Raw genomic sequence first — 25,001 nt, forward strand, 5'->3', positions numbered from 1 at the left:
ATATTTTTATTTTTATTTTCAATTTTAATTATTTTTTATATTTTTTATGGATTGGACCCAAAAACTGACAAAATTTTCTGTTGGTAGCTTTTAGATTTTAATTTGGTTAGTGTGCATAGAATTGGTACTAAAAAATCTAAAATAATGTTACGTGCTTTTATGAATGTAAAAGATAATATATCATCATATAAATAAATATTATTTTATTTTTAATTTAAAATAATAATATAATTTATATTAAATTTAATACTCGTTTCAAAACCACTCAAGCCAGTGACCAAAGTTCTATGATTGTAGTCCAGGCAGAAAATATGATCAGTTAAAAAAACAAACAAAAGGTCCATTGATGTCGAAGTTTAATTTTTCAGACATCTGCGGCATGTGGTGAGACTTTGGAAACCATAAATATTTGATGAAAGATAGTAGAGTTCAGAAACTCAGAGTTCAGATCTTTCAAGATTATTTGAAATTTAAAGTTCTCAAAACTTGGCAACCAGAAGCCAATGTTGAAGAAATATAGCCCACCAGCCTAGTTATTCAAAATTGTCTAGATATACAACAGCAACATAACCCACTCCAGTCTTTGATGTTTTATGCTTTAAGATTTTTTGCAGGAAGAAACAAAAATCCTCCCATTCTACAAAAATAAAACTACCGAGACACGATAAATCCACAACAAAATAACCAGACTCACCAATTTTTCTCTTAAGCATTGTATTTTAATACCGTTAGAGCTTCAGTATTTGAATCCTAAGCGGTAACCGCTTGCTTCTGCACAAAAGCAATGCCCTTCTCGATGCTGCCCTTCAATTCAGGCTTGAGAGCTTCCAGACCCTTTTGTTCATACTCAGTCAATCCCTGGAGGTCAGCCGAAATCAAAGCTTCAACACCTTTCCTTCCAATCTTAACCCTTGAAGCAAAGAACGGAAGCTCGGTCAAATTTGATTCGACATAAGCACACTCATAGACATCCTCGTCTCCATCCAGTGCACGAAGAGAAGACTCAACAAATCTTGCTGCTGCATATGCCATTGAAAGTGTAGCGGATCCTGCACCAACCTTTGCCTCCACAACTTCAGTTCCGGCATTCTGGATCCTAACAGTTAGCTCTTGCACTTCTTCATTGGTAAAACTGACAGAGGGTTTTGTTTTTGACAGAAGGGGTAAAATAGTTATCCCAGCATGCCCTCCAATAACTGGAACATCAACATCAATAAGCTTAAGGTTTTTTTTTTGAGCAACAAATGTGTTTGCCCTCACAACATCCAGTGTGGTAATACCAAAAAGCTTCTTTGGATCGTAAACACCTTTCTGTTTCAAAACTTCTGCAGCAATTGGCACAGTAGAATTAACTGGATTACTGATTATATGGATGAAGGCATCAGGGCAGTTATCAGCAACAGCCTCAACCAAGGTCTTTACAATGTTGGCATTGATGTGGAAGAGGTCGTCACGAGTCATCCCAGGTTTTCTTGGGACACCAGCAGGTATGACAACAACATTAACACCTTTCAAACAATTTGCTAATTCAGAAGCTCCAGTGAAATCCAGAACTTGAGAGGGAGTATTGCAGTGACTGAGATCGGCAGCAACTCCCTTGACATTTGCTATATCATAGAGATGCAAGGCTGAAACTAATGGAGACATCTTGACAAGAAGTGCCAAGGATTGACCGATCCCTCCAGCGGCTCCAAGAATTGCTACTTTGAAAGAAGCCTTAGGCTGTAGGCAATATTGAGTCTGGTTGGGTCTATAGGCTTTTCGTGCAAAAGAGCTTCGAAGTGCTTGGACAGTCTCCTTGTTCAAGAAAGAGGTCTCTGATTCACAGCTCACAAATGTTGCTGCTTTGAGGCCACTGAAATTTGCAAGCAAATTCTTGGAGTTGAATTGCACACCAAAAGGCTTTGACTGTGCAACTTGGCTTGCTTTGCGGCCAAAGGAGACAGTTGATCCAATTGAAAAAGTAGTAGCTGATGTTGCTGCCATCTTTCACTCTGCACAAAAGAAAACAAGTATAAGGAACTGCTCTGGTTGACATGTAAAATGGTGTGGACAACAACCTGGAAACTTAAAAGTATCCGAAAACAATAACAATGATATACATAAATATAAGCGCCAATTAGAACACATTGTTGTATTAATAGTTTCATAACACACAAGATGATCCATCACTTTACACTATGTTTGGTTAACAGATTGTTTATTTTATTTAAAAAAAAAAAAAAAGAATAGTTAAACTATATTAAAGAAAGATAATGAATCAGGTACATCAAAGTACTATATTCAAAAAATGCATCAAACTTAGTTCCTAAGAGAGTGTTTAAAGTACCTTTGTAATAACCACTTCTACTTCTATCCCTCAAAAACAGAGCTACTATTTAATTCAACAAAACATAACAATATCGGCAATAAAACACTTTTGGAAATACTATAAACACTCCAAAACACAACTTGATAGATAAATTGAGGCATGCTTCTACACAAAGCTCATTCGACCAAAAATGCTAAATCACTTCCAACAAGTTTACGCATGAAATGTTTGTTAAAGGAGTACTTCAAGCACTTTCATCATATAATCCCTTTCTAACAAAGTAAGTAAATTGTTAACATCAGTCAATTCAATTTCAACCAAACAGTAAACAGAAGAACATGACTCCCTAATAAAACGCACATAGTTTATTCAGCTATACAATTGGAATATAAACGTAACAGAGACATAAAAAGAAGCTAAATGTAATCCACTAATATAAACACAATTCAAACAACTTCCCTGGCCTCTGCTTAGAAAAACACTAAAGACTGATTCCATAACATTATTCATTCATTGTATATATTATCTTTAAAAAAAATACAAAAAATCAACGAAAATTGCGAATTAATGAAACCAGAGGTTAAAACAGACCAAAAAAACCTAAAAAAGACAGATCTGAAGCAGTGAACAGTTTGAAAGAGCTAAAATTATTTTAAAAAAAATAAAAGAAAGAAAGAAATGAAAGTAGAGAAAGGAACCTTTGAAGAAGAGAGGTGATTGAATCTATCTGCGTTTGGTGAGTGAAAAGGCGAGAAAGTTTATAAGAGGAGAGTGTAATGGGTTTCTCCGCCAATGGCCTTGGACGAATCTACGCTTTTCCGCTTTCAAAGTTCAAACAGCTGTGTTTTTTTTTTCAGTATTTTTATTTATATTTTCCAAATATATATACACTACGTCGTTTTCGCTCTAAAGAACTTGTTCCTTTTTGCCTTTTTTTTACATCCTAGCCGTTGCATTTTTAACGGCCAGGATTTTTAATAGAAAGGAGAATTTTGTATAAATAAAGGTTAAAAAGGGAAGAAACAGAATTGACTTCTGCAGCAGACTTCCTAGACAGAACAGTGGGTGTTCGTTGAATTTAGTGTGATGCTTCGTGTTCACGGGATTATATCGTAACAAAGTTGTCAAACGGTAAGCCTTGCAAACCGTATTAGCCCACAACATGATAAAATCCAAGACACAATTTGGATCTTTTGGATCATGCTAATGTAGGCTTTTAACAAGTCTAACTTATTCAAAATATGTATAATTTTGTTCAAATCATAAAACTGAACTAAACTTTATGGAGAGTTTCATTCTATGGGTGAGTTATGGGTAAGTTATTCACAATGTTGAGACACTCATGTAAATAGACATGCCAAAGTTTGTAGTTTCTAGACGGAGATTGTTCATAAATAACGAAACACCTTTTGAAAGAAGATTCGAGCCTCGTAATCTAATAACACCACTAGAGCTCAAGACTAAACAGAATTCGCAAAAGCTCTTCTTCGAACAAGAGGTCATATTGTGGGTATAAATCGGTCGAAATTATCATTAGAATTAAGAAAAAAAAAATCCTAAACGAAGAAAGAACCCAAAAACAAGAAGATAAGAGTTACCAGGATATCTGGGTTTGTGATATCTAAGAAAGAGAGAGGGTCTAAAAGGGTTACCAAATAGGTTTTAGCTTGCAGCAAGATCTACACCAAATAAGTTAAAGGCATCACAGAGCCAAAGCTCAACCGGGCTTTCTATGCCGATATGCTATACTAATGAAGCGAAACTTCAATGCCGTTGATTAATTTGGAAAGGAGGTTTTCGAGCCGGAAATAAGAGGGTTTTCCTCTGTTATTGGGATTAATCCATCATCACTACCCATTTAAGTTCGCTCGTGTAGATGTAAGAGGAGAAAGGTCAAATACCCCTATTATGTTCTTCCAACGAGAATTTTTAGCATGATTTTAGATGTTTAAAATACCCATCCGCTTGATCATTTCTAAAACTTTAGGGTGGGTAACCATTTTTCTCACCCAAGGTTTGTTAGAAATGACATATTCCCATCTTTTAAGCTTTGGAAAGCTGGATTTTCATTTATCATCCATTTCTTTGAAGCAAAGTGATGGAGAAATGCCAAAGCCCTCTTTCTTGATAGCAAAATGATAGTGTAGAGACTTGGGATTTCTTTGAAGCCGAGATGGAGAACAAAACTGACAAATCTTACTGACACAATATGAATAATTCAAAGTGCATCTCTAGTTTTATCCCCAGAGTCAAATTGTTCTTCCATCAAACTTTCTTCTGCCTCTTTATTCTCTCCAGGGCACCGAGATGGTTCTTGCCATCATTATCTGTAACAGCAACTCCATCATCCCTGTCCTCACCTTTTTCGCTCTCTTCTCTCTTTCTGCCTAGACTTCCAAAAACTGCAGATGGAACATTCTTTTGTGCAATTTCTACTTTTTCTTCATCTTCTGAATCACTTTCATCAGGAAGCTCAATGTCTTCATGATTTGCTGAGGCTTTTATTCCTCCATCAGGCTGAGACTCCACTCCAGCACTGACAAACCCCACTTTTCTGCTGCTATCTTTGGCAGTGGTGTTGTTTGTCGCAGGTGCTAATTGCCTTTCCAAGGCTGCCATTTCATCTTCGGGGACACCAGCCTGTTTCAGTTTGTCCTTGGCATCATCTAGTGTCAGTCGCTGATCTTTCTGCATGAGATACTCTGGGAGAATGAAGTGCGTCTGAAAGAGCAATAACATTAGAATTAGAATCTAAATTTTCAATGCAGAAAGAAAATCCAAACAGAGATGAGATGGATATCAAAAATGAGAAACCTCAGTACAAATATTAGAACCACCACCAAGGATTCAGGCAAAGTGACCCACTCTGGCTCAGCTAAGCAAATACACTCAATATTTATACAAACAGCTGCTCTCAGAAAAAGTACCAAAAGGTTAACAGGGAAAGCAACTTGTATACATTTTGTTAAAAGGAAGAGAACTCATACTTATTTTAAAAGATTTGGATAACCTGAACTGGTATTGAACATCTTTATTAAAGTCTCCAACATTAACCAGGAAACAAAAAAAAAAAAAATTGAAAACAAAAGATTCAACTTGATTAAAATTCCCATCCAAGCACATCTTCCCATCACTTGGCTTTCTTTATTCATTTACAAACACTGCTTGCATCAGAAAAATAAATTATGGTTCAATTTAACATAAGCCAGGAAAATTCCGAAAGACAATACTAAGTGGTGATCAGCCATATTCTTCAGTGATAGTATATTCTAGACATTCTAACCTTCTATCAACTGTAGAATAAATTCAAAAGGCTAATTCTATGTCTGCCTTTCAGAAGAAGAAAAGAAGTTTTCAGTAGTCATAGTTCATATGTCATTAACTTAATAGTTTGATCAAATATAAAAGTTGTATCCACCCTTTTGTTTGTTGCATAGAGCAATCTAACAGCCACAGGCAATTCCAAGCTAAAGCATGGTTTCTAAACATAGAAATTATTTCCTCTGAGGTAATTGAAACCAACTCAAGGCCAGGAAGGAAAAAAGAAAAAGTACCTGGCTATAGCTGGCAGAAACACTCCGTTTAATTCGTAGCATTTCTCGGAAGGTATCTTCATTTCCATGTTGCACCTCAAATTCATGCCATCTATTCCAGAAGTCAGAATCAGACCGTGGATCAGCAAACTGAGATGCAAATACATATATAGCACGAGCACGATCAATTTCTCCCAAGCTCTTTTCAAGTTCTGCATACTTCAAACACATATTCTTCACATCTTTGTCTGGAAGATCAGACTCTATAGCTTGCTCATAAATTTCCCTTGTTTTTGGTACACCAAATATCTCAGCTGCCCGTGCAATATATATTTCATACATGCCCAATTTCTCGTGGTTTGGAACTGCCTTGGTAGCCTCATGATAGACTTTCATAGCTCGCTTTGCTAGACCATAATCCTCCTCCAGTTTTGCATATTGAAGATATAATGGTTTAACTGCATCTGCAGGGGCCTGATTAAACATAGAAAAAGCATGTTAAGTCCACGTCATGCAGTTCAAAAGTCGGAATGATAAAATAATACACAAAGCTGCAGAGGCTATATGATAATTTAAGATTTAGTTGATATTGCATCATTTTATAATGATTAGAATTAAATTCTTAAGCCTATAAATAAGGCTCATATTGTTATCGTGCTTCGTTTTAGAATATAGCATATGATTTGTCACTTTGCTCCTCTATCAATATATATGAGAAAGTTCTAATTTCTCTAAAAGCTTCAACTCCTAAACCCTACACACACACAAAAACACTGAATTTTTCCATCAAATCCTTTTCCATTACACTAAATAGCACAGAAAAATTAGAAGACCCAACCCTACCCTCCCCCCACGCCAATGTCAGAACCAATACTCTTAAACCATTGAAACAGTCAATGTCACGAATCTTTTCACAGCACCATTAACTGTACGAGTTATTGGTTTTCAAATTCTACCGATCTACGTTATCGCAAGCTTTCACTTGGTGTCCATCTACGCCTAAATTAGTTTTTCAACATGGAAGGTTAGGTTCATGGCACTTTATTCACTGATTTAGAATTATTTGGTTGGTGTTTTGCATGTATGCACTTTGATCCATGGCCTCTGATACCAAGAAGATTCTTGCTCTTGCATGACATCCAAATAAGAATCAATGAAACTGAAGCTATCCTATTCCTCCGACATCATGCATCTATGCATGATTTGGTATGAATGAAACAGAAACATGGTTTGAGGTGAAAAAGGAGAAGAGTCAGCAGCTTGTGGGACAGGACTCATTCTCTAGCAACTTTATGGCAGGTGTTATTACTTAATATGTTCTTGGGGTGTTTTTGCAGCTAGGATTAGTTACAAGTCTATAAAGGCATACCAACAAAAAGGTTCATACATTGTTGTATAGTTTTGTTCCTCCAAGGGCCTTTCTAATTGTGGACACGTGTACCACTTTTGTAATTCTTTTTCTACCAATAAAAATAAAAATGAAATAAGGATAATAATAATATATAATAATGCCAAAAAAATAAAAATGGCTTATATAAAGACATGAATTTGATATCGTTGCAATAAAAATGATGAAAAAAATCCATAGAGAAAAGGTAAGTATATAACTGTAAGGCAATGTGTATCCTTTTCTGTCCAACTTTTCTGCAAAATCCCATTTTGTTATACTCTAAATCATTTAAATTAAAAACTGCAGTCATTGGTCCAACAACTTTTATACAGTGATATAAATTGAAAAATGAAGCCACATGCCCCTAACAAGCTAGCTCAACTTAAGAGTGACATAGCTACTACCACCATAAAATTCTATCCTTTTAAAAGCAGACTTAATTGAGCAAACTTATAGTACAGATAACAAGTGAACATAAAACTTACTTGATAGTACATTATTGACGAAAATCACTTGTCACAACAATATGACTAAACTCCCACGGCATCCAAAATATCCGTGATCTAAAAATCAACCTAATGAGCTTAGCTTTCATTTCCATTTTGTTTTTGTTCAATTTTTTACAAAGGCATGACATAAAATTAAAATTAATCAAACAAACAGAAAAGAGCCTCAAATGCTAATTCTTTGCAACTTTGAGATATATAAAAGACATATTTCTTAAAATCGCAGAGGCAACACATAATATTTAAATATAATCAACAAGAGAAGAAAGAAACTGAACAAACAGACAAAATGCAAATGCACAGTGCAGGACTTCAAACATCCAATGCTTAATTAGAATGGTTATGCCATATTGATTAACCCATTTTTCATGTTAGATAAGTTAAAATAAAAAAGCATACCAGAAAACAGCATTCACATGCTTCACTTCGATGTGTATTTGAAATATACAAAAGACATATTACTGAAAATCACAGAGGCCATAAGAAACATTTGGATATAATTACAAAAAGATGGAAGAAGCTGGACCAAACACCGAAATGCAAATGCACAAACACAAACCCCTAGTGCAAGACTTCAGATGTTCAATGATTCATTACCAAAGGTTATGCAATTGACTAATGCCTTCTTCATGAGATCCCATTGACTTGTTCAATGTTAATTAAAACATATGCAGAATATGTAGAATTGATCATTCTGAATATCTAAAGTCAAGAAGAAAACTAGATGAATCACACAGAACACATCTATCCAGTAAAGCTTCAAGTAAAAATCATGAACCCAGCATAACAGAGGTAACTCTCAAACAATATATAATGCCAGAAAACGGTAAAACTACAAAAAGCTGCAATGATCAAAAAGTAACAAAAGCATACCGTTTCAACAGCATTGTCAAATAATTCTCTTGCCCTTTCAAGTTTTGTCTTCCCATATCTCTTTACAAACTTTGAAAGGTATGTGACCCAGATATCTTTTACATGAGGATACTTAAAAATTTTGACCCCTCTTTCATATACTTTGAATGCATCTTCAAAGTATTTATGCTCCTGCACAAGTTGAAATAGAAAATATATATATATATATGTACAAAATCCAATAAATTTAAGAGTGTAGTAAAAAAAAAAAAAATGTACATACTTCCAGAAGCAGTGCATAATTTATGATAATCTGAGGTGTGGCAATTCTTAAATCCAAAATCCGCTCATAAACAGCCCGAGTGGATTCCAAGGTACCCAAACTCTCTTCCAAATCCACATAAAAGGTCCAAAGTCTCAATGATTTATGCAACTTCATCTGCACAGGTTCATTTCCATCAGCAGCCACTGCAAGTGAACATACAAAAACATGGCTAGAAGGTAAGTAATCAGTCCACAAATACCCGAAGATTAGCTACTCAATCTTCTCCCCTTGAAACTTAATAATCCCAGAAAAAACAATTAAGAAAGATCAATCAAGAAAACCACTTAAGAATAAAACAAATTAAGTAACAGACTAAAAATCATGCTGAAGTTTCCATATCAAAATTGTGTACACAATAAAATCTATGGTAAATACTTTTGAATCCCATATAAGGCATAAGAAAATGATCAATATTCATATCTTTCTTAAATGGTTCAATAGTCAAAACTATTTGAAGATGCTACCTAAGTGCATGGTACCTAACCTCAATGTATATTTACGTACACTCATTTATAATATACTAACTGTTAATCAAACATATAAGTTTTCACACATTTTAGACCTATCCACTTACAATTGTTCTAAGTAATCTTTGTTTCAAGCATGGTAAAACATCTAATACCAGAACATAAAAGACCACAATCAATAGCAAGTAGAACAAGAAAATCCATAAAGAAATATGGAAGTGTAAGGATTACCTCTTTGTTTAACTTCAACTGATGGCTCTGCTGTGGCCCGCCTCATAAGGTCCAGTGCTCCTCTGAAATTTTTATGCCTCAACTCCATTTCTGCCCACTCACACCAAACACTGGCCAGGTGATCTACAGTCTTGTAGTTTACTTGAACTGCTTTATCAAAAATAACTCTAGCATTGGCAACATCCTTGTGGCTCTCATATAACTTAGCAAATGCAACCCAAAGAGTGTGAGGCTTTCCCACAGCTTTCATAGGATCAATGGTCCTCACTGCCTCTGTATATGTTAAAATTTGCTTGGTGGGATTACCCTCAAATATCTTGACCCTTCTATGCCACTGTTCAACATTATGTGGATTTTGCCTTAAGAGGACACTATTAGCCAATTCTGGCCTCCTGTTCATCAGATTCTCCAACCGAGCCAACCTTAAATCTACATCCTTGTCATCATGCAACCAAAAGCCATGAAGAATCTTCTTCTCAAGCTTAGCAATTGATAAATTCACATCCAATCGAACATCTTCATCTTCCTCAAAACCATTCTCCTCACCACCATCTTCTTCCTCTTCATCACTTGGCTCCATAGTTTCCATCTTATGAGCAACCATACTCTCCTCAAACTGTGAGTATGCATCAAAAATCACACTAAAATCCCGCACAGTAACAACCGTTGACATCCCTTCCTCAAAGATATCTCTTGCCTTCTCAAATAAATTTCTCCTAATATAATAATCGGCCAATGAAGTCCACAACCTCCCAACCTCATCAGTGAACTTCCTAATCCCACCCCTAATTATAGCATCCACATTAAGCCCTGAAACCTCAGTTGCATGTCTGGTTAACAAATCACACAATTCTAACCATAACCTATGCTTTGTTTTCCCCTTTATCGAAAAGAACTGATCATCATTCAACACTGAAGCTAATCTCTCAGCAGCCTCTTGCCAAAGACTTGAGTTCACCAAAAACTCAATAAAGTCCTCAATGTGGGATGGATCATACTTCAAGTACCTCCTATAAACCCTAAGAGAAGTTTCTATAGGAATTCCTCTATGCTCCACAAACCGCAAGTATATTTCCCAGATCCTATCATGCTGTGTCACAGGCAACGCACACAGTGCCCTATCAAATGTTCTACGAGTTTTAGTAATCAACTTCTGCTTGGTCAGAGTCTCCAGATACATAATCCAAATTCTAGGCATTTTGTGCATAGTCACCAGGGCTCTCTCAAATGTATTATTAAGGGTTTCATACTGTGGGTGAGTTATGGGTAAGTTATTCACAATGTTAAGGCGCTCACGTAAATAGGCATGCCAAAGCTTGTAGCTTCCAGGCAACGCTTTTAGAGCTCGTTCATAAATAACAAAACGCTTCTTGAAAGGGGACTCAAGTCTCGCAATCAAATAGCGCCACCAGAGCTTAAGACTAAAGGGATTTCGCAAGAGCTCTTCTTCAAACAAGAGGTCATCTTGTGAAGGGTATAATTCCTTCGAAATTGTCATTAGAAGGAAAAAAAAACCTAAACGAAGAAAGAACCGAGAAACAAGAAGATAGAGAGTTACCAGATGATCTCAGTCTGTGATGTCTGAGAAAGCAAGAGGAGTCTAGAAGAAGGAGTTACAAGTAAAATAGATTTTAGCTTGCCGCAAATCCATACCATATAAATAAGGGCAACTCGGTTCAAAATCACTTCCTGCAAGTTTACCCATGAAGTGTTTGTTAATGGAGTACTTCGAGTAAGCAAATTGTTAACATCATTTATATCAATTTCAACCTAACAGTAACAGAAGAACATAACTCCCAAATAAAACGTGCATAGTTTAATTAGCTATACAATTCTTTCATGCAATTGGAATATACATATAACAGAGACATAAAAGAAGCTAAACGTAATCCACTAATATAATCACAATTCAAACAATTACCCTTGCCTCTGCTTACAAATACACTAAAGACCGATAACTGATTCCATGACCTTAACCATAACTTTATTCATTCATTGTATCTATTATCTTTAACAAGAAGACAAAATATCACGAAAATCGCGAATTAATGAAACCAGAGGTTTAAACATACGAAAAAAACCTAAAAAAAGACAGATCTGAAGAAGTGAACAGTATGAAAATGCTACCATATCAAAAAAGTAAAGAAATGAAAGCAGAGAAGGGAACCTTTGAAGAAGAGAGGGTGATCGAATCTATCTGATTATGGTGAGTGAAAGACGCGAGGGTTTACAAGAGGGGAGCGTAATGGGCTTCTCCACCAATGGGCTTGAAAAAATCTGTACTTTACTTTTCGCCTTTCAAACAGCCGTGTTTTCTTTTAGTATTTCTATTTATATTTTCTAAATATATATTTTCTTTACATCCTAGCCGTTGCTTTTTGACGGCCACGATTTTGAAAAGGCAGGAGAAATTTGTATAAATAAAGTTTAAAAATGGAAGAAATAGCCTTTATAGTTTTAATATAATATTTACACTTTTAATTTATAATACTAATAATAAAAATATATATAATCCGATTTGATATAATTTAATATATTTTTTAAATTAAAATAAAAAAATAATTTAAAAAAATTCAAACTAAACCAAATCAAATGAAACTGAAAAAATATAATTTAATTCAGTTTTATTTATGATTTAAACTTAATAAAAATCATTTACTTTTGATATAGCATGTCTAAGAGGGGAAATTGTTATTGGGAACCTTAAGGGAAAATCATACTCTAATTTTCATAAGTGATGACATCATAATTATTAAGAAAAACAACATAAAACACTTCAACCACATCAATCTAAACACGCGACCTTTTTGTGACGAAAGAAAGAAAAAAAATAAAAATAAGTTGTAAGCAAAGGAAGCACACTATGATAAGGTTGAATTTGAAATGAGTTTATTCGAATTTAAAACAAGTTTTGCTTGAGTGACTTTAAATACGAATATGAGATAAACAAGCATGAACCTGAATATAAATTGGGGAATAGTAGGGAAAACAAATCCGAACCAACACTTCAAACTCATCGATCTAAACACATAACTTTTTTTCTGACCGAAAAAAATGAAAACAGGTTGTAAGCAAAGGAAGCACACTATGATAGGGTTGGATTCAAGGTGAACTTGTTCAAGTTTGAAACAAATTTTACTCAAGCAAGTCTGAGTACTAACATAAGGTAAACAAACACAAATTTGTACATAAGTTAGGGAGCAGTAGGGAACACGAATTCGAACCTAAACAGAGGTCGTGTTTGGCTCATGTCTCGCATCATTAAAAAAAAAAAAAAGAAATGATGTTATTTAGGAGAGTCGAGCCGAATATCTTGTGCGAACCAAAGCCAAGTCCGACCCATCCACACAAACTTGACCCAGGTGCGAGCCAAACACAAATCGTTGCTTCTTCATGCTTGGAGAGTTTGAGCCAAAAATGAGCTTCATTTTATTTGGGTTCAGTTCGGTTTGAATCCAACCCTACACTATGAGACTAATATCACCACCAAAAAACGTTCTTTTTTTATTAAATAAATCTTCTGCCTTGATGCCATTTCATAACGATAACAGTTGTTGACTTTAGATTACCAGGTGGTAGTTTGCATAGCATTAGATGATAATCTGTTGTCCTTAAGATTATGCATCAAAATTTTTAATATTAGCTAGAAATTTTGTCAAACACATTGTGAGCACCGACAAAGCCAAGTGAATGCTAAATAAATAAAGATACCCATCAACCAAATGAATGGTTGAGCAACTAAACAGCAAAATAAAAAAATCAGGAAGGCAAATAAACAATAAAATCAACCAGTTTATCGTACAAAGACAAATGAATGGTTGACAAGTAGAGACACTCATCTAGTTCAAGTAAACAACCAAAAATAAAATAATTGCTTATAATAATAAATTAGGAAGAAGAACGACTTATTGGTAAGTTAAGCCACGATTGAGACGAGTCTACAATGGCACAGCTATGGAATTGTTGGATGTTAAGTTGATTGACGCTTGAGATGATGATAGAAACCAGATCGACGGTGATGGAGTTATGATTCTTTTCTGTCCAGAAAAAATGATAGTGACACCGGAGAGTTCAAGACGAACAAAGTTCAAGACGAACAAGGTCCAAGAGTTGTGGTTGGTTGTGCACGAGAGGGAGAGATAGAGACATTGATCCTACTTTAGTTTAGTAATAAAACTATGTATACAAACAATGATACATCATGTAATTAAGTGTTACTTTATCTCTAATTTAAAATTATATAATCATATAATGACATATTATTATTTGTGCACATTGTTTGTATAAATAGCGTTACTAAAATATTTTAAAATATATAAAAAATATATATTTAAAAATAAATATTGTTTACGATTTGGTTCAATTCGGAAATTGCTCAAACCATAAACCAAATCGTAAACTATTTTTCAAAAATTTCTCAACTCAAACAAAACTGTTTTATAACGTAAACCAAATCAAATCATAATTTTTTAAACGGTTAAGTTTGATTTTATAATTTGAACCGGATTATATGTACTTTGATCTAATAAGCAAAATTTCACAATGGAGTGTTGGAACTTATTTTATTATAATCTAATATTTTTGTGTGCCACTAATTATTGTAATAAATATTAGGGATGACAATGGGGAGGGGTAAGGTCGAATGCCCTATTCCCCTTCCTTGTCCTCGACTTGTCCGTATTACCGAGATGACAATAATTATCTATTCCTTATTCACGAGAAAACAATCCCTTGTCCGTCCCTATACCTACGGGAAAAAACTCTTCTTCATAACCTTTAAACATATTAAATAAAATTAAAATCAACCAACTATTTCAAAATACGACAAATAGCACATGTTAACTACCTTAATATATAAAAAAAAAAACATAAATAAATTTGAAAAATATATACAATCTAAAATTATAAGTATGCTAATATTTTAAGCAGATATATTAATATAAAAGTGCTAATATGAGGACAGGGTGGGGACGAGTGGACGGGGAGGGTACATATGTATCCCCATCTCTAGTCTGTCTCTGGTTGTGGGGATATTTTTTATCTTCATCTCTGTCCTCTTCTTCAACTTTATTAGAAAATCTCATCCTTGTTTGGGTAGAAACAAAACAAAGACCCTAAATTCGGACAAAAATTGTCATCTCTATTAAATATGTTACAATTCATCTTGAAATAATTTTATCCTTCTACGAAAGTACTAAGTTCATAATTTTCAATAAAAATCCCATTTCTCCTTATTCAACGTGCAAATAACTGAATCACGGGATAACATAAATGAACTTCGTGTTTAGACCTCAAGGGTTGACATGAGTGGAGGAGTTGTAGAATCTCCAAGTGAATGGATTGAGTTCGAGATCCAACGATGTTATGTTAAGCAAAACCTTAAATTACCTGTACACTAGTTGTGAGTCTAATCACTATATCTCATGTAGGTTCCGGTCATAGAAAAAAAATATTTCTTAAAAATTTCTTTTACATTTACACACACAACCAGATTGAGATTGCACGAAGGGGTAGGTTGAATGGCCCCATATATTTCATAATGCTGCTCAACAATTATAAAATCCACAACTAAACTAGTTGTTCCCCAGTGTTGAATTTGAAATCTTGAAGACGTACGTTTTTTATTATTTCTTTTTCAAAGTTTGGATGAATTTGAATGAGTCTATAGACACCAAAACTTTGGAATAAAATATGGGGGGTGCTAATTAAGCAATAACTTAGTAGGTGAACTCACCGTAACAACTCACAGAAACATTGTTCTCTTGCTCACGCTTCATATGCTATTCCTGAATTTCTCTAATATACCCAATTTCAGATTCATCAAGTAGTTGCAGTAGGTTTGAATCTTTAGCAGTTGGTTCATCAAATTATTTAACCTCTCTGGAAATTTTACTTTCATATATATGGATAAATATAAGCTCAGTTCTTTTAGAAACATAAGTTCCAGGCTCTGAAAATTGACAATACATTATTCCGTCAAACATGAAGCTCACTGCAGTTCAGTTGATTCTGATCGTGATCCTTCTGGTAGTCGTCATTGATGGTTACCATTGCAAAGTTGTTCAGTTCATTTTCGGTGACTCCCTTTCGGATTCTGGCAATAACAAATACCTTTCCAGGAGTCTTGCTAATGCAAACCTCCCCTGGTACGGTATTGATTTCGGCAATGGGCTGCCTAATGGAAGGTTCACCAATGGCCGCACTGTTGCTGATATAATAGGTACATATTTATGTTCAACATGTGTTTTACTTGGTTTTAGTCTGCTTTGCCGAATTGGGTTTTGTCTGAAAGTGTCAAATTCACCTCCTTACGAGAGGCAACTGGTTCAATAGAACAAATCATCATTGTCCATCACGATTTTGTATTTGGACTTTGCAATCTAAAGCGTGTTTGACAACTTAAGTATCTTACAGACTATTTAGCTTCAACATCTCTCCTATAGTTTGTCAAACTGAAATTTATCTAAGGGTGTCACAGAACCTTTCTGTTGGGTACCTGTGACATTTTTTTGGTTTGTAATTTGAAGCAAATTAAATGAACTTTCGTTTCTTTCAGGTGACAAGACCGGTCTACCAAGGCCGCCTGCATTTCTGGATCCATCTTTAACAGAAGATATCATATTGGAGAATGGAGTGAATTATGCCTCTGGTGGCGGTGGGATTTTGAATGATACTGGCAGTTACTTTGTAAGTTGCAACCCTGTAAATCAAACTTCATTTTCACTCCACAGATTACTAAAATATGTGTGCTGAAACTCCATAACTTGTTGCAGATTCAGAAGTTGTCACTTTATAAGCAAATTGAGCTATTCCAGGGGACACAAAAGCTTATAATAAGCAAAATTGGCAACCAAGAAGCAGATAAGTTCTTTCAAGATGCTCGGTATGTGGTGGCTTTAGGAAGCAATGACTTCATTAACAATTACTTAACAGGGCTTTACAGTGCTTCATGGAATTACAATGATCAAACTTTCATTAGCTACATAATGGAAACCCTTGAAGCCCAACTCAAGGTAAATTCAACTAGAATTAAGCTGCTGTAATCTTTTTCTTTTTCTGGGTTTCTCTGAAATTGTATGTTTATGATTGGAGCAGTTATTGCACCAGTTGGGGGCGCGGCAATTGATGGTATTCGGGCTAGGACCGATGGGCTGCATTCCACTGCAAAGGGTTCTAAGTACAGATGGGAGCTGCCAGGACAGAACCAACAAGCTGGCTCTTAGCTTCAATCAAGCTGGAAGCAAGTTATTAGATAATCTGTCAACCCAACTTGTCAATGCAAGCTTCAAATTTGCAGAAGCTTATGATGTTGTCAATGATGTTATCACCAATCCGCAAAAATATGGTATGCAAATGTTGCTATTCCCTTTATCAACTATTTGTTTGTCCTGAAACTAATGATCCTTCCAAATTTGATGGTTGCAGGATTTAGTAACTCGAATTCGCCATGTTGTTCATTTGGGAGAATTCGACCGGCGCTTACATGTATACCTGTCTCATCACTGTGCAAAGACAGAAGCAAGTATGTGTTTTGGGATGAATACCACCCATCAGACAGTGCTAATGAGTTGATAGCTAATGACCTCATCAAGAAGTTCGGATTTCTGCATGTCGATGCTCCATCGCCTGCACCCGCTTTCGAACCATCCTCAGATACACATGGATAACCTGTTTTGCTATGACTGTGAGGGTAGCAGCTTCTTTGCATTCTACATCTGTTTTCTGAAAACAGTAACACTATTGGATAATAATAGTGACGAGGTTTTTAGTTGAATTACAGTACAATTCATCTATTTAATGAGTTATTTGGCATGTATTCATAATTAATTAATGTGTGGTTAATCTTTAAATGTGATTTCAATTGTGTAATGCTGATTATTACAAGTATTTGATTGCTCAGGATTGGGGGGTTTGGTCTCTGTTCTGTGAAAAATTATTCATATGTCATAACCATTCAGCTTTTGGAATTGCTTCTGAACATATCAAATATAAAAATTCTAAGGCAACATAGAAAAAGGCATTGATCCCATAAGGAGGGTCTGGGTTCGAACTGCATTAATTAGGAGTAGATACGAACCGAACTTAGTCCGAACATCCATTGGTTTGAGTTCGGCTCGAATGAAAAATAGGTCGATTTGAATTCGTTGAGCCAACATTAAGAGTGGTTCGAGTTTAGTTCGAATAAAAATAACTCAATTTAAGTTTGGCTTATACTTATGGTTTAAATTCATGGTTCAAATTCTTGATTTAAATTTGTGGCTTATTAATAAAACAATATCGTTTAACAATTATTTAACATAATTCAAATCAAGACATGAGTCAAGTTTGAAACAAATCGAGTCATCTATCTAACTCACGAGCCAAACTAAGTCAAACTCTCTCTAGCTGAAGTTTGGCTCGGTTTTAAAATAAGTTGAACCTTTTAACTTAAACTTGGTTTATATTCAAACTAAACAAATTCAAACCAAGCCGAGCTGACTTTTGGGCCCGAGTCAACTTAGTTCGGGTCCAACCCTAGCATTAATCCTACAACTAGTGAAACTCTAAATTATCTAGTTGCAGTGGTTGTACATTCAGTCATTGAATCCAAGGTTTACCTAGGTGGCCTTGTTGTACAGGGTTCTCCAATAATTAAAAAAACCATAGAAAAAGACATAGCACCACAGTTTCCTACATTAAGAAATTGTATTGACTTAGTCGACAATAAATTTATTTGAATTCTGATAGTTTCAATTGTTTCCATGATCACTTCAATATATCATTCCAATCTCTTGATATTATAAGATTTCTTTCCATTTTTATCCTTATTCATTACGTGATTGAATAATTATTTCTTATTCTATAAATACAATATTGTAAAAAGGAAATAAGTTAACAATTTGTAATCATTCGTTATTATTGTTTACACTAAAAATAGTGTTATGTATACAAACAATGATATGTCACTATATGATTAAATAGTTTTAAATTAGAAATAAAGTAACACCTGATCACATAATGAGATATTATTATTTGTTTTCTAATCACAGATACGCTTGTATAATTTATATAATATGCGCTTCCACAAGTTTATCAACTATACTTTGTTGTCCATTATAAGGATCATACACAAACAATATGATATTTGAGTTTGACAATCTTACTTCTCAAGGAGGAGAAGCATCCAGAAAGCTGTGTGCAATTCAAAATGAATGCATAACACCTCATAATCCACCTTCTCCACTAAATTGAATGTCAAAATGGTTTAAGATATAAATAAAATTACGTGTACAAACAGTAAGTACAAATTATGAAATATCATCATGTGATTGAATGATTCTGAATTAAAGATAAAATAATACTCAATTATATGATGATATATCAATATTTTATATTCAAGTTTGTAACCATTATTTGTGTATACAATTCTACTCTTGAGATATATATACAAGGATTTTTTAAGTGGTTTGTCTTATTAACCAATATTTGTATTATCAATAAAACTATGTTGGCATGTTTTTGATACGTAATGTAGGTATATAGATGATATGTTATCATGTGATTAAATTATTTTGAACTAAAGATAAAGTAATACCCAATCGTATGATGACACATTATTTATATACACAAATTATGTACAAAAAAATATGTATGTATGACATTGCTTTTGTATTATAAACAATGCAGATAACCTGTATTGGACTTTGTGGGAACTAGGCTGTCCAATACCAATTTTGGGAAACCATTTTCAAGGTCTTTTTGCTATTTGCTTTTTAGCAAAAATTACGGTAAAGACAAGCATATTTGACGGTAAAGGCTGCATGGATTATGTTAATTGTAGGTCCAAAACCCAATTGCATTCACCACGTAAGCCACTGTCGTCTTTCTGTTTGTTTTTTTAACATGTTCTTCCTCCATCGTTCACAAAAAAGGGAAAAGGAATAGCATAGAAGCTTCAAATGTCTTCACAAAGATAATAGGTCAACAATAGACTTGACAAATGGACTAGTTGACTCAGGTTAGAATGGGTCTGGATTCAAAAACTTAAAAACCCATACCCGTTTTTTGAATGGGTATCAACGGATAATATGAGTGACTCGTCCGTTTTGCCAATTCTAATCAATATCACATAATGAACATACAAGATATCACAAAAGAAAACGACTTGTTGATAATAGACACTACACTAGTGCACAACACCTGTTCAAATTTTGCTCCAAAACAACAAGGAAAACGCCCCAGAGCAGTAAGAATCTTGTATTTGCAACCAAAGTTCCTGAAATCATAAGTGCAGGAACTTTGGGGTGGTGTAGCATCCAGTTCCAAGAAAAGAAATCGGATTCGGAACTGCTACTAGCTGCAACGTACGAACTAGAGATGGTAATGGGGCAGATAAGGGTTGAATACCTTAATCATTATCCTCATCTTCACAGGGGAAGAATTTCCTTGTCCTTGCCCCATCCCTGATACGGTGATGACAGGGAATCCTTGTCTTCTCCAATGAGGAAAATTTTCATCCCCTTCCACTCCTCCCTATCCCCACCAAAAAAATTATCCACACTTTTCTCTCTCATCTTGGCTAAAAATATTTTTTATATATATTATGTGGTAAAATATATTTGTAATAATTTAAAATTTTTACAAAAATTCGATATGTAAGGGTTTCGGGTACATATAGGTGAGAGGACAAATTGGGAAAAGAATGGGTTGGGGTGAGGACATGTTAGGGCTATATTTATCCCATGCTTGGCCCATCACAACTGTGGGGATTTTAACCATTCTTATCCCCGTTTCATTTTTTATCGGGAAATCCCCTCCCGATCAAGAAGGGGCAGGCTGAAGACTTGATTTTATGGCCATCTTTAGTATGAACTCATGCTTCATTCATTAATATCCTGTAAGGACATATGTAGATGGGATAAAAAAGCATAATTGCAGCAAGAGAAACATGCACGAGCTCATGCTTTGGCTTAAAATATACATAACAGAAATTGGTATTAAAGCTCATACATAATGATCAAGACAACATCTCTATTGCATACAATATTGCACTGGAATCCACTCCTAAGTAGGTTTTTATAATACTACTTCTCAACCATTTCAAGGAAAAAGGGAATGAAGAACTTCCTAAACATCTCGACTAACTAAAATCATGCTTAATCATTTTTCTCTATTACTTATATTACTAACTAGAGTAGCTCATCAACAATCAACACAGCCTCTTCCAAGTTGTGTTCTTGGAGTGTGGCGGTTGTTGGCCCCTGATCCTGGATAATCATTCAGCTCCACCCCCATCCTTCCAACAATAGTATTTTTCTCCCAACTTTTCTCACCCGTTACCTGTTATCAGCATAAAAAGAATGCATAAGAGCAACACTATGCGTATCCCCTTTGAATTCATAAATGGGTACAAGTGTGTGTTATCAGTGTTACTTTATCCTTAATTCAGAATCACTCAATTACATAATGATACATATCAAATGTGTATTCATTTGTGTTTCATAGTTTTATTGATCAAACTTAAAACACCATTACTCTGATGGCAGATGACGATGAGATAAGAAGTACCAGGGGGGTTTTCTCTAGAAGTTCATAAACTTGAGATCCATTCATGAAGTTCCCAATTCCTGGAAACACAAAAATATTCATAAAATATTAAAAGGGTGATGAAAATACAAGAAGATGAAGTATTGGAGTGATGAAAAAGGATAATTACTTGTAACTGGCACTGCATTCAAGCTTACAAGGAGAGAAAACACCAATGAAGTTACAAGTAGTCGACGAAAGAGAGAGCTTTCTGCCATTTCTGAAACAGTATTGCTTCTTGTACACAAACTAGAACTACACTGAATGCAACTGCTGTGTCTCATACAGCAAGAAGTCTCAATTTATACATTTACATGAAGATTTTTCCGAAGTTTATAGTGTTGGAAAAGGAAGAATCAAATAAACCAAAGTCAAAAAGGGGAAAGGAACACCAAAAATTGTGGGGGCTAAACGCGTTTTATAAAGAGAATAACTTAGTGAGTAGAGTAAATATGAGCCATAGATTTAAATATGAAAAACTAGTGTAAGATTTATTTTGCCTAAACTAAATAAAATCAATCAATCAATCCAAATTTCAAGATCTACACATACATTATAAAATACTGAATTTAAATATTGTAAAGTTATAAGAACATCTGAAACATCATACAATATAAAATCGTAACAATCCTAAAATTACATGCATTAAAGTGATTGATCTTTTGCTTTTGAAACCTTTCTAAATAACAGTCTTCAATGAAAAAAAAACTATATTGTCATGGTTTCAAAGGTTCAATCTACCTTAAAACTACATTAATGTTGTCTATCCAAAGTATATTAGATTTATTTTTATTTGATAACTTAAACTTATTTGTAAACTATTATTAGACTATTCAATTACCCGATTTTATTAAACTAAAATTATAATTAATGTTGATATGCAACAACAAATTTTCAAACAACTAGGCCACTGTAAAGTTGGAAATAAGGTTGGGAAAGTGGGCAATGCCATCAAGAATTTTATTTAAGCGGAATTTGTGAAGAAAGATGGAGCACACTATCAAAGTGGAAGATGACACAAGGGTGATAGTGTGTCTACATTTCTTCTTGTTCACTTATTCAAGTCAAGCCCCTAGTGGGCATTATCATTGCACCTTCCATCACCACTATTCGATGAATTTATATTCATATTTATTTCCTGCAAACTTCCTCATTAATTTCACCTTAGTTTTATTATATGTTGCATTGTTAGCGAAATAAAAAGCTGTATTTCTTCACGCCATTATTAGATGTTGTCCATTTTAGAAACCATATGCAAACTCTTGTTATCATGTAGCATTACTCATTAAAATTGAGACAACAAATCCAACCGCAGCTAGCATTCCATTGATGAAGTCGATTGCATAGCTATAAATTCAAGACCACGAGAGTAATATTACTGTATAGTTCAAAGCACAATGTTATGTTGGAACTTTTTAGGTGAACATATATTGATTATGATTTTAATTTGATTAAAATAAAATCGGTTAAATATATAATTCATAATCATATTATCAATAAAATTATGTGTACTTACTTTGAGTATACAAATATATACACACTTATATGTGTCATCATGTGATTATATGATTTTAAATTAAAGATAAAACAATACCTAATCATATGATGAGATGTGTAAGTGTATACATATTTATATATTTAAAATAAGTACATATAATATTGCTTTCAGATTATTGGGTATTGTGTGATCATATTGTAGAACTCATTACACTTCATAATGGACCCTTTAATTTTAACTGATAAGTGTAGTTTGTTGTAGTCTATTAAACTTTTAATGAGAGGGTTTAATAAACTTATTAATAAAATAGACTAAGTCCCATTCCCAAATATATACGTGATTTTACCTCATTTCAAACTGTCGCACTTTGAACTAGTGTTGGGAAGGAAGACCTTCTGCTACAGAAGGATATTCAATCTCAATTTCCTAATCAAATTATTCTACCTATGGAGATAACTTAATCATGTTTGTCTAAAACCATACAATTTCTTTTGCAGAATTCTTTAACCTAGTTTATGAGTATTGATTGAATTAATCAGGGGAAATTTTGGTTATGGAAATTCTTTGGTCGATTCATATTTTGCTTACATGTTATTCAAAGATTTGACTTCAGTTTTCCTTTGCAAATGTAGGTTTCACAATAGAAGATTATTCTGATTTGCATGAAGAATCAACACAACATCTTGCGCTGACAGCGGCGGACTTAGGGGCAAGACTGGTTAATTGATCTCTCTTGAGTTGAAAAATCATTAGTATAAATATGGAGAAAATGTTAATATAATCCCTAAAATTTTACACTGGTAATTCTTAAAATTCAGTACTCTTTTAACCATTATATTTTACTTTTATCCCATCTTAACCATTTAATTTTTATCAATGGTCTGTCAGCTCTTACCATAACTACTCATCTTGGCCATAAAATTTACACTATAAAAAAGAAAGGGGCCTTTAATAAGAGGAAAAAGTCTTCTATCCATACGATATAAGTTTTTGTGTCATTAAAACCTTTTAACGAGAATTCCCCTTTTATTAAAATCATAATTTTATTTAGTTTCAATAAGAGTATAAATGATTCATCGCTAAAATCATTAAAAAATATACTTATAATAGCTAAATTTTATTCCCTTGTTATTTCCCCTTTTGCTAATGCTAATTTTTGTTTGTAGTGTTATCTATTTAACGCGTTATACATTAAATTTTACTTTTCAAATAGTGTAATTAAAAGTAATAGGGGGATTACACAGCAAAAGCTTGAAAGACTAACCGGTTAAGTTTCATCACTTTATGGAAAACAAAAGTTCATGACTAAATCAACACACAACTTTACAAAAAATATGTTCAAAGAATGCAGAAATTGTAGAGTGATGAGTTGAAAAGCTTCAATGAAATATTTTGTTAAAAAAATAAAAACACAAAACGCCAATATTATTTATATTACAAATCACTTTACAAGCTTTTCTGCCTTCACCTTATCACTTTTGTCTCATAAGTCAACTCCAACACCCTACCTAGGTTATGTCATTGCATTATTATACGTCTAATTACCTTATTGGTTAATGGGAAAGTTAAAATTTAAAATCGCTACCGATTCTTACATGTACATATTTTGAGTATACAAAATAGGTACATAGATAAGATATCATCAGGTGATTAGATTTTACTTTATCCGTAATTCAAAATCACTCAATTATATGATGATATATTATTTATATATTTATTTTGTATATTTAAAATGTATACATATAGTTTTATTGAATTTTAAATGTATAATTTAACTTATGTTGTTAATTGAAGACATTGATATGTGGGAAAAGAATGCCTAAGATTTGTAGAGAATATCAAATATTATATTAGAATTGGATTAAAAAAATATTAAATTCCTTCTTATTTAAAACCTTAAAAAATCTTGAAGGGAAAACTTTGACAAATTAATTACAAATGCTAAATATGTGATTATACACTTTGCACTCTCATTTTTTTATGTGCAATATTATGTATACATATTTTTTATTATACAATTGAGTATTCAGATAATGTGTCATTATATAATTAGATATTACTTTATTTATAATTTAAAATCACGCAATCATATAATCATATATCATGTGTGAATGTAATTATATACACATAATCTTATTATTTTTTAATTAGATGTGGAGACACAAAGAATGATCCTAAAGAATCATTCTGAAAAATTCTTTCACCGGCCTACTTTATCAAATCTCTTCTAATATAGAAAGAGACACCAAGAATATGATATGAAATGAACCGGAAACAATATTCTAGATCCAATGGGCTAATCCTCACTTGTAAGCACTCATTG

General features: G+C 33.8%; 4 protein-coding genes across 5 annotated transcripts; 1 reads left to right on the forward strand and 3 right to left on the reverse strand.

The window, feature by feature from the left end:
* Positions 1-506: 506 nt before the first annotated feature.
* Positions 507-11,304, reverse strand: LOC123204822 (malate dehydrogenase, chloroplastic-like). 2 transcript variants are annotated; one of them, XM_044621626.1, is made up of 2 exons: positions 11,174-11,304; positions 507-1,994 (listed from the first exon to the last, which is right to left on the reverse strand). In XM_044621626.1, exon 2 carries the CDS (start codon positions 1,984-1,986, stop codon positions 751-753), a length of 1,236 nt encoding a protein of 411 aa, XP_044477561.1. In that variant the 5' UTR covers positions 1,987-1,994; positions 11,174-11,304; the 3' UTR covers positions 507-750. The 2 variants fall into 2 exon arrangements, with proteins under 2 accessions (XP_044477561.1, XP_044477559.1); XM_044621624.1 differs by lacking the exon at positions 11,174-11,304 and adding an exon at positions 3,010-3,170.
* Positions 4,411-11,180, reverse strand: LOC123204821 (pre-mRNA-splicing factor SYF1-like). Its single transcript, XM_044621623.1, has 5 exons — positions 9,616-11,180; positions 8,876-9,060; positions 8,614-8,784; positions 5,866-6,318; positions 4,411-5,032 (listed from the first exon to the last, which is right to left on the reverse strand). Exons 1-5 carry the CDS (start codon positions 11,111-11,113, stop codon positions 4,577-4,579), a joined length of 2,763 nt encoding a protein of 920 aa, XP_044477558.1. The 5' UTR covers positions 11,114-11,180; the 3' UTR covers positions 4,411-4,576.
* A 4,216-nt stretch (positions 11,305-15,520) lies between the features above and the next one.
* LOC123204823 (GDSL esterase/lipase At1g74460-like) lies at positions 15,521-17,484 on the forward strand. The gene is made up of 5 exons (XM_044621627.1): positions 15,521-15,835; positions 16,172-16,302; positions 16,389-16,628; positions 16,711-16,960; positions 17,041-17,484. The coding sequence occupies exons 1-5, from the start codon at positions 15,598-15,600 to the stop codon at positions 17,280-17,282; spliced, it is 1,101 nt and encodes a 366-aa protein (XP_044477562.1). The 5' UTR covers positions 15,521-15,597; the 3' UTR covers positions 17,283-17,484.
* A 3,088-nt stretch (positions 17,485-20,572) lies between these two features.
* LOC123204939 lies at positions 20,573-21,555 on the reverse strand. The gene is made up of 3 exons (XM_044621756.1): positions 21,311-21,555; positions 21,163-21,221; positions 20,573-20,934 (listed from the first exon to the last, which is right to left on the reverse strand). Exons 1-3 carry the CDS (start codon positions 21,462-21,464, stop codon positions 20,797-20,799), a joined length of 351 nt encoding a protein of 116 aa, XP_044477691.1. The 5' UTR covers positions 21,465-21,555; the 3' UTR covers positions 20,573-20,796.
* Positions 21,556-25,001: the final 3,446 nt, after the last annotated feature.

This window comes from Mangifera indica, chromosome 20 (genome assembly GCF_011075055.1).
Source record: "Mangifera indica cultivar Alphonso chromosome 20, CATAS_Mindica_2.1, whole genome shotgun sequence".
Classification (NCBI taxonomy): Eukaryota; Viridiplantae; Streptophyta; class Magnoliopsida; order Sapindales; family Anacardiaceae; genus Mangifera; species Mangifera indica.

Bases quoted from the DNA above. Each gene is read 5' to 3' on its own strand.
- LOC123204823 (XM_044621627.1), top strand. From the start codon at position 15,598: ATGAAGCTCACTGCAGTTCAGTTGATTCTGATCGTGATCCTTCTGGTA. The intron at 15,836-16,171 runs GTACATATTTAT...CGTTTCTTTCAG, and splicing joins CACTGTTGCTGATATAATAG to GTGACAAGACCGGTCTACCA. The intron at 16,629-16,710 runs GTAAATTCAACT...TGATTGGAGCAG, and splicing joins CCCTTGAAGCCCAACTCAAG to TTATTGCACCAGTTGGGGGC.
- LOC123204939 (XM_044621756.1), bottom strand. From the start codon at position 21,464: ATGAGACACAGCAGTTGCATTCAGTGTAGTTCTAGTTTGTGTACAAGA. The intron at 21,222-21,310 runs GTAATTATCCTT...TTGTGTTTCCAG, and splicing joins GAATGCAGTGCCAGTTACAA to GAATTGGGAACTTCATGAAT. The intron at 20,935-21,162 runs GTACTTCTTATC...TGCTGATAACAG, and splicing joins TTCTAGAGAAAACCCCCCTG to GTAACGGGTGAGAAAAGTTG.
- LOC123204821 (XM_044621623.1), bottom strand. From the start codon at position 11,113: ATGACAATTTCGAAGGAATTATACCCTTCACAAGATGACCTCTTGTTT. The intron at 6,319-8,613 runs GTATGCTTTTGT...ATGTTTAATCAG, and splicing joins TTGACAATGCTGTTGAAACG to GCCCCTGCAGATGCAGTTAA. The intron at 5,033-5,865 runs GTACTTTTTCTT...TTGCTCTTTCAG, and splicing joins TTTCTGCCAGCTATAGCCAG to ACGCACTTCATTCTCCCAGA.
- LOC123204822 (XM_044621626.1), bottom strand. From the start codon at position 1,986: ATGGCAGCAACATCAGCTACTACTTTTTCAATTGGATCAACTGTCTCC.